General features: G+C 38.0%; 1 protein-coding gene across 1 annotated transcript in view; it reads left to right on the top strand.

Annotated features, from left to right (window-relative positions):
- Nucleotides 1–9,183, top strand: part of LOC107751257 (acetyl-CoA carboxylase-like) — a 69,751-nt gene that overhangs the window by 53,555 nt on the left and 7,013 nt on the right. The window contains 9 exon segments of the mRNA XM_016566937.1: nt 2,325–2,468; nt 2,539–2,659; nt 3,246–3,342; nt 4,245–4,341; nt 4,424–4,559; nt 4,641–4,818; nt 5,352–5,464; nt 6,677–6,831; nt 7,008–7,178. Of these exon segments, the coding sequence (XP_016422423.1) occupies nt 2,325–2,468; nt 2,539–2,659; nt 3,246–3,342; nt 4,245–4,341; nt 4,424–4,559; nt 4,641–4,818; nt 5,352–5,464; nt 6,677–6,831; nt 7,008–7,178 (1,212 nt within the window).

Here is a 9,183-nt window from a genome sequence, read left to right on the forward strand (position 1 = left end):
GTTAATCAACATATAGTCTGGTCTACATTGTAGCTTATTTTGGCCAAGAATCACCCAACAGTCTGATTTCAGTCTATTTTCAAGGTGACACCATCAATTATATGTCATGGGAATTATTCGGATGGTCATAAAGGTCAAAGCTGTAGTTCTTTAGACTTTGAGCATCATTGCAATGCTTGACCTGCGGGCAACTTGACACCAGGGGTAGCACAGTAGCTTGACTCCTGAATCCATAGAGTCCAATGGCAGTAATAAGAAAAGGCTAGTGGGACATGCCTGACCGACATGTAAAATGACCAACCACAGTTACCAACTAGAGACAACAATATCAATATCTGCGTAATATCATTGCGCCTGCTGCACCCATGGTACGGCAGTAAAGTTCCTTGATTATTACGCTGGAATGAGAGTATAGTTCCTAGACATATCGGCCTAGAAAATCGTAACTACAGAAGAGTCAAGTTTTAAATAGGAAAAATATAGAAACTCTTCAGATCTAATCAGTCTAATCAGATTCAATGATCTATGCTAAGCTGCAGCTAAAAGTGCTACTGCCAGACCCGGAGATCGGCTGAATAGATTCGAAAACTGTAAAACTGAACTGTTTAACTCTAGGGGAGTTGGAAAATGAGCCTATTTTCAAAAATAGTGGAGTGTTCCTTTAAGTGCCGGCGATGCAGTGTTGCCAGATATTGCTATTAAAACAAACAAAAAATGAAAAACAAATAAATAAACCAAAATTATTTCAAATCTTTTGCAAATAAGATAAGATAAAGATATCACTGACCCTAAACTGAAGCGTCCTACTTTATTATCTTTCTAAAGTGTTAAATTAAGTGAAAAAGACAACTCCACAAACGCTTATAATAGCTGGATCGAGGCTGTGCCCACGTACTCACTCACAACTCTTTCACTCCGGCAGCGTCTCGCAGCGATCATTTTCTTACCACGGACGCTAAAAATTCTTGCAAACTGTCTTAACTGTATTATACATGTCATGCAGACATTCATATGAGAAGTTTAACAGCAAATTAGTCATTCAGACAACATGAAAAATTTACTGAGGTCTGGACCTCGGTGACCTCATAGCTGGCTACGGGCCTGTATCAAACGATATATCAGACAAAGCAATAGTGACCACATAATAAAAATGTTTGCCTCTCTCGCTATTTACACTATATGTGCGAATTGGTGGATGGGGCTAAACAGGCAGTGATGTAGAAGCAGGCGTTGATCTTCTGCAGAGGCGGTTCATCCACATTATTACGTCATAAAGTGGCACATTCCATAACCTGTCGTTTTGGCTGATTTGCTTCAATATATGCTGTTTTTAGACTAATGAGAAAGTTTTGAGTTCTGAAACTTACAAGATGTTTTTATAGTACAATGACCTCCTATATGTCAAAAGATCAAGGGAAATTTTATTTCTCAGTTCATGACCCCTTTAACTAATGTACAGAACATTTCACAGACAAAACGCTGCAACCAAAGCTTAATATGTTCTTAAAGGATTAGTTCACCCAAAAATTAAAATTAGCCGATAAATTACTCACCCTCAAGGCATCCTAGGTGTATATGACTTTCTTCTTTTAGACGAATCTAGTCGGAGTTATATTAAAAATGGTATTTGATCTTTCAAGCTGTTTAATGGCAGTCAGCGGATGTTGCAGTGCATCAGTCCAAAAGAGGTGAAATAAAAAGCGCCCATCAATAATAAAAAGTGTCTCACACGGCTCCGGGGGCTGAACAAAGGCCTTCTGTAGCGAATCGATGCGTTTTTGTAAGAAATTTAACCATATTTAAAACGTAATAATCAATTTAATCTAGCTTGCACTCACTGTTGTAAACGGAAGCAGTTCCGGGTGGATGACGTATAAGTTCGGCGTTGTGCAGAAGTGCGGGGGAGAGATCAGAACAAAACAACGGTCACGAATTAGAAGTACAAATTTTTGGATGAGCGCTTTTTATTTCACTTCTTTTGGACTGAAGCACTGCAACACCCACTGACTGTCATTAAACAGCTTAAAAGATAAAAGACAATTTTTAATATAACTCCGACTGGAAAGTCATATACACCTAGGATGCCTTGAAGGTGAGTAATTTATGGGCTAATTTAAATTTTTGGGTGAACTAACCCTTTAAGGATATCTTCACACTAACTGCATTAAAACTCTTGAGTATGTTTCAGATATTTAATGTGATGTATCTCACAAATGTACTTTATGCAATCCTGCAGCAAGTTTTTCTTCAGAAGTACTCAGTGTTGCAGCTTTGCGACTTGTGAACAAGACTTTTTAATTCACGCCTTTGCTCTTTCTTCACAGGTTCTGGGTCGCGAGGTGTACACCTCCAATAACCAGCTGGGTGGAGTACAGATCATGCACAATAATGGAGTCACACACACCACTGTGTGCGATGATTTTGAGGGAGTGTTTACGTTACTGCTCTGGCTGTCTTACATGCCGAAGGTATGCAGAACACACTGAAATGTGACCCGGAGAATGTGATTTCGAGTCTAACAGTGCTGTTCTCCTTCAGAATAAGTCGAGTCCTGTGCCAATACTCAGTGCTAAAGATCCCATCGATCGGCCAGTGGAGTTTGTTCCTACAAAGGCACCTTATGACCCACGCTGGATATTAGCGGGACGTCCCAGTCAGAGTGAGTAGATGCTGCAACCTTAGACCTCATTATTCTATTGATAGCATCTGTCGCATGATTTTTATCGTGGACCCTCTTATTGGACTTCCTTTGTAAGTGCCTTTCTGTAGTAATAATTCTTGCTGTAATAACAAAAATCAAGGGAGGAAAAACTTTTTTTCTGTATCAATGACATTATGCTGTCAAAAGAGCTCAACTTGTCAATTTGTTGAGGCCTCCTGCAGTGATATTTTGTGTTTTGTTTATCAATTGTGCTGAGGAATGTGTTGTTAGATGGAAGTGTCCAGTAATGGATGAGTGTGGTCTGAGGGTTTATGTTTGAGGCACAGCACTAGGTCTCTCCACTCAGAGATAAGACACTCTGGGATATATGGAGTGTTTTTTATTGGCGAGACAGATTACACATCACTGTAATTGCCACAGTGAGGTGGAGAGATATCGAGAGCTGGTGGCAGGGAGAAAAATCTTTGTCTCAGTGTAATTGAATGGTAACCTCTTCCTGCAGCAAGCATGTACTTCTCCTCAGTTAAGCTTGGCATATCTCTGATGAAGATGCAGCTCTGATGGTCTCTCTCCTTCCATACAGACACTAAGGGTGCGTGGGTGAGCGGGTTCTTTGACCACGGCTCTTTTCTGGAGATCATGCAGCCGTGGGCACAGAGTGTAATCGTAGGACGGGCCAGGTAAGCACCAATGAATACTTTGGCCCCAAAAAGTATTTGGACTCTTAGGCAAGTTCTAAAACTTCATGAATGTCATTGTAGATGCCACTTGGTCTGATGTCTTGTTTTCTAAAACAAACAAATTATGCTGCTGTAGAGCTCTCAGAACTAACCATTTTTAAAAGAGGTTTTCTAGAGAAATATGCATGTTATCTTTTTTTAATTGCACATCCAATGGCATATATTCGCAAATACTTATTTTTCTAATGATTAACCACACAATCTGAGCCTTTACTCTCCTCTGTGAACGTGTGTTGACCTCTGACCTCAATTGCTAAAGGGCAGCGTTTGTCAATTGGAAAGGTCCTGCTCTGATAAATGCACTTTGAATGCTCCTGTGGGGAACATTAGTTTCACATCAGTCTTCTACTCAATACCCTTTTAGTTGTCTGCCAAAATACAGATTGACAATGAATGTGTCAGTTTAATTTACCTTTTAGAGTATTTGTCTGCATGATAAAGCCTAATTTTGCTATTTATTTTAATTTGCTCTATTTTTTACATTTTAATTTTTCACATTCAAACAATAAATTAATAATAAAAAAGACAAATGTGTGACAGGAAGGAAATTATTATTTCAAAAGATAAGACCAAGAGTCTGGTGATGTCTATGGGTCGCAGACTTAGATTAAACATGTTTAAGAATGCTGTGATAATTTTTCTTATATCCCTCAACCCAGTTCCAGCTGTACAGCTGTAAATATCATAACTGAGTCAGTATGATGACACCTTTTAGAAAATTAGAAATATCCCTTTAACTCAATGATAAAATGTGTAACATTCATTTATTAATTTTATTAATTTTTTTTAGCGTTTGTTTAATCTGTCCCTGTGTAACAAACATTCTGACTTGTCATGTGTAGGTTGGGTGGGATCCCGACTGGAGTAGTTGCAGTAGAAACCCGATCAGTGGAGCTGTCTATCCCAGCAGACCCAGCAAATTTGGACTCAGAAGCCAAGGTGACCACTTGGAAACACTTACACACTCTGCCACTTGATTTCTTTCAGGAAGATGACCAGTTTTCTGTACTTTTTCTGGTAGATCATCCAACAAGCAGGGCAAGTGTGGTTCCCTGACTCTGCTTTTAAGACAGCACAGGCCATTAAAGACTTCAACAGGGAGGGGCTTCCACTCATGGTGTTTGCCAACTGGAGAGGCTTCTCTGGAGGGATGAAAGGTCATGAAAGGAAATGAAGTAGGATGTGCTTTAGTGAGCTATGATGATCTCTGCTAACACCTTATGCTCTCCTGTCTTCAGACATGTATGACCAGGTGCTGAAGTTTGGAGCGTATATAGTGGACGGGCTGAGAGAATACAGACAGCCAGTGCTGGTGTACATCCCTCCACAAGCAGAGCTCAGGGGAGGATCATGGGTCGTCATAGACCCCACCATCAACCCTCGCCACATGGAGATGTATGCGGATAAGGACAGCCGGTAAGAACCAGTTTTGTTTTTTATTTTTTCGCTTTGGTTTGGGTTGTTTGGTTTTGTTTGGCTTTTGTTTTTGTTTGTTTGTCATTGTGCATTGCATCTTGTTTTGTAATGTTATGTAAATGTAACTGTGTATTAACACTGCATTGGTTGTGTTTATATTTGGTATGTTTGTTTTGTTTTGTTGTTTTTGGTTTTGGTGTTATTTGGTTTGGTTTTGTTGTTTGGGTTGTGCTTTGTTTTGTATATTTTTGTTTGTTTTATTTGTTTTGTTATTGTATTGTTTATCATTGTGCATTTTTTTATTTTACATAACATTGTATTAACACTACATTAAAACAAATTAAATTAAAATAAATGAATAAAAATAAATAAATAAAACCAACAAATTAAAAAAAAAAAAAAATGAAGTGGTCAGACCTTTCAAGCAAGCCATTTTGAGTAATGATGGAAGAAAATCATTGAATTTGTTTCAAACAAATTCATTGTAATAACCTACTTGAATAAATTGATTGATCAGTGTGTGCGTTCTGCAGTGGTGGCGTGCTGGAGCCTGAAGGCACGGTGGAGATCAAGTTCCGTAAAAAAGACCTGGTGAAGACCATGAGACGGGTGGACCCTGTATACATGGGGCTTGCAGAAAGACTGGGTAAGTTTCTCACAATGCTGTCTCGCCCTTGAAATCTTGTTTTATTGGGCGTGTATAAGTGTTATATTAAAGCACCTCATCTCTGCACTCTGCTGATTGTGTCGACCCTTTCTCTCCTCCCTGAGGAGACGTGTCAATCACAGGGGTCTCAGATCAATCAGACGCCATTGCTGTTCTGTCCCTCATTCGATCGATTACACCCTCAGCAATCACTAAAATGGACCGTGCCACCAGAGTGGCCTGTAGTGTTCCACGCTGAATGATTGGCTCTGATGGGATCAATCTCTTTTGAACAGCCACGGGCTGATGTGAGATCCTGGAGAGCTCCTCGGTTGGCAGCACTCTAGTGGTGTGATTCTTGCTGATTTTCATGTACAGAATGAGGGACCAACTCATGGATGCCAAAATAGCAGAATTGTGTTCATTAGCTTTAGCCAGCATGAAATCAAAATTGACTCTTTTTTTTTTATTTTTATGCACGTTTCTTTTACACTGTTTATCAGTAGGTCTTATTCTAAATTGTTCATCAAAATGGAATAACATGCTTCCCAGTGTTGTTATAGTATTGTTTATACATTGTTATAGTATGTTTATATTTTGAATAGCTTTTTTTTTATATATACTTTTTCGTTTTAATTAAGTTTAAGTATTTTTGTAATTATTATTATTATTAAATGCAGGCAGCACAACATTTAATTTTCATTAAAATGTAAGTTTATAAACATTTTATCTAATATTTATATTTTATTTTATTTCAGTTAATGAAAATAATATTAATAGTTTTATTTTTAGTTAATACCTGCACTGTTTGTTTTACTTTTCTTTTTGTTAATGCCACCTCATCCAAAAATATAGCAATTAACATTAAAAAGCTGTTCAGTTATTTTTTTAGGTAATGCAGCTTTTCTAAAAACCTAGTCAAAAACAAATCCATTATAATAATTAATTATTAAATTATTAATATTAATAAAAACGACAACAGCAAGAAATTAATTATTTAACGAAACAGTAATTTAATGCCTGTTAATTAAATTAATTAATTAATATGATTTAATGAATTAATGTAAGCCACAGTGAAATGGCTAAATGTCAGCTGATGAATTAGCCTGATTTATATACTGGCCTGTTTCTAAGTTACTTTTTTGGTACATTCCTCATACATTTTTTATTTTTGCATTTGTCCATTCTCTGTGTTTGTGTGTGTGTTTTCAGGCACCCCAGAATTGAGTGTGTCTGAGCGTAAAGAGCTGGAGAGTAAACTGAAAGAGAGAGAAGAGTTCCTGCTGCCAATATATCATCAAGTAGCCGTGCAGTTTGCCGACCTTCATGACACACCGGGCCGCATGCAGGAGAAAGGAGTCATCACTGTCAGTACTCAACTCTTATAGTAGCATTAGTATGCTCTGCTTTTACCCGCAGTTGTTGTTTTTAGATGGTACTTTTGTATTCATATTTCTCCATAGTTGAAGAATCAGAAGCTCAAATGAAAAGACGTGAATCAATGAACTATGCCATAAATGAATCTGGACTTGTGTGTGTTCAGGATGTCCTGGAGTGGCGGACATCTCGACTGTTCTTCTATTGGCGCTTGCGGCGGTTACTGCTGGAGGACACGGTTCAGAGGAAGATCCAGTGTGCTAACAGTGAGCTGACAGACGGACAGGTTCAGGCCATGCTCCGCCGCTGGTTTGTGGAAGCAGAGGGAGCTGTGAAAGTACGTTACCAAAAACTATTACATAAATCTATTTTCTCCAGATCACCAATAAAAGTCTTTTACAAATATGACAGTACAATTGAGTATACATTTGTGTGTGTGTGTATATGTATATATATCTTACATTTTAAAAGTCAAATATCTAGCTAAAACCATGCGTGCACATTTAATAAACCATTTTTGGTTTGAATTGGATGTTGTCTTAAACTTTGACCATTGCCAGTCAATCGCCAAGACCCATTTCTCAAAACTTAAAGGGATAGTTCACCCAAAAATGAAAATGCTGTCATTAATTACTCACCCTCATGTCGTTCCAAACCTGTAAAAACCTCTCTGACCCTCCCATAAACAGCAATGTAATTAACACGATCAACGTCCAGAAAAATAGCAAGGAGATCGGTAAAGTTATCCATGTGACATCAGGGATTCAATCGTAATTTTACAAAACTATTAGAATACTTTTTGTACGCAAAGAAAACAAAATTATGACTTTATTCAACAATTCGTCTCCTCCGCGTCACCCTAGCGCCATTTTGGAAAGTATCCACTAATCATAAACAACGTATGTTGTTCCGTGTCAGCCGCACCACACGGATACGTTGTTTTCGTTCAAATCAAAGCGTAAATAAATGTATAAAACGTTTCCGCATGGTACATCTGACACAGAACAGCATACGCTGTTTACGTTCAGTGGATACTCTGCAAAATGGCACTATGGTGACGCGGAGGAGACGAATTGTTGAATAAAGTCGTTATTTTTGTTTTCTTTGTGTACAAAAAGTATTCTCGTAGCTTCGTAAAATTATGGTTGAACCCCTGATGTCACATGGATTATTTTACCGATCTCCTTGCTACGTTTCTGGACGTTGATCATGTTAATTACATTGCTGTCTATGGGAGGGTCAGAGAACTCTCAGAATGCATCAAAAATACCTTAATTTGTGTTCCGAAGGTGAACAAAGGTCTTACCGGGTTTGGAACAACATGAGGGTGAGTAATTAATGACAGAATTTTCATTTTTGGGTGAACTATCCCTTTAAGTCACTTTTTCAAAACTCTTCACACAGTGAGCACAACAGCAGTCTATGTGGGCTAAACTGTGGATCATTTTCCATTGCTTTGGCACAAAATACATTCATTGACTTGTATTACTTGTATTCTTTTCTCACTCACACACAACCTCCACCAAAACACTGTGCACCTACAGGCAGTTCAAAATGTAACATAGTAAAAAACTAAAGACCCCATTTTGATACATTTCTATAGTAATACCAGATTGGATTAAATACTAAATCAAAAACATTAAATATTATCAAATGTCAATATATCCGTATGTTAGGCATTCCATTTCTTTACCATCTATACAAAAGACAAGTTAGGAATAATTTTGTATTGAAATTTAAAAGTGGACCATGTAACATAACAAATATAGATATGTATGCATATGTATAATGCTACCTGCTCTTAGTGTTTTAAGTTATTGTTTTAAGAGTGTAATTAGTGGTTGGCAGTGTTTTTTGTTTTTTTTTTATGGAAGAATTACTTGATTTGAGAGTAAAATGTACTGCCGTGCCTGTGCCAAGATGAAAGTTGGTTAGGAGAACTGTATGAAGAGGTTAAAAACTGACCTGAGCATTGAGAACCTGTAAAAACCGTAGCAAGCCTTTCTTTTCCTGAAGTGGTGTGTGGACCAGAAAATATATGACATTTAGAAGTGATCACAGTGGATGAACGTTCCCAAGCTCCAACTAGGCCTCAGAAGAGTCGCCACACCAGGTCCTGGAGCAGAGCCAAGCCCCCAGGGCAGGTTCAAGTATCTGTATTAGACGGTGTCTGGACCACTAATACTTTACTCTAATCAGAGCGAGCTATCTTAAGCCACAATTAATCTCCACCCTGCCACGTGCAGATAGCAGAGCAACACGCTGTTTCTTAATTAAAAGCAAACGGATTAAAAATGATTAATATGGGGCATTAAATGTTCTTGCCGACTACAAGTGCTTGC

Source organism: Sinocyclocheilus rhinocerous, unplaced genomic scaffold (assembly GCF_001515625.1).
Source record: "Sinocyclocheilus rhinocerous isolate Xijiao unplaced genomic scaffold, SAMN03320098_v1.1 scaffold1083, whole genome shotgun sequence".
Classification (NCBI taxonomy): Eukaryota; Metazoa; Chordata; class Actinopteri; order Cypriniformes; family Cyprinidae; genus Sinocyclocheilus; species Sinocyclocheilus rhinocerous.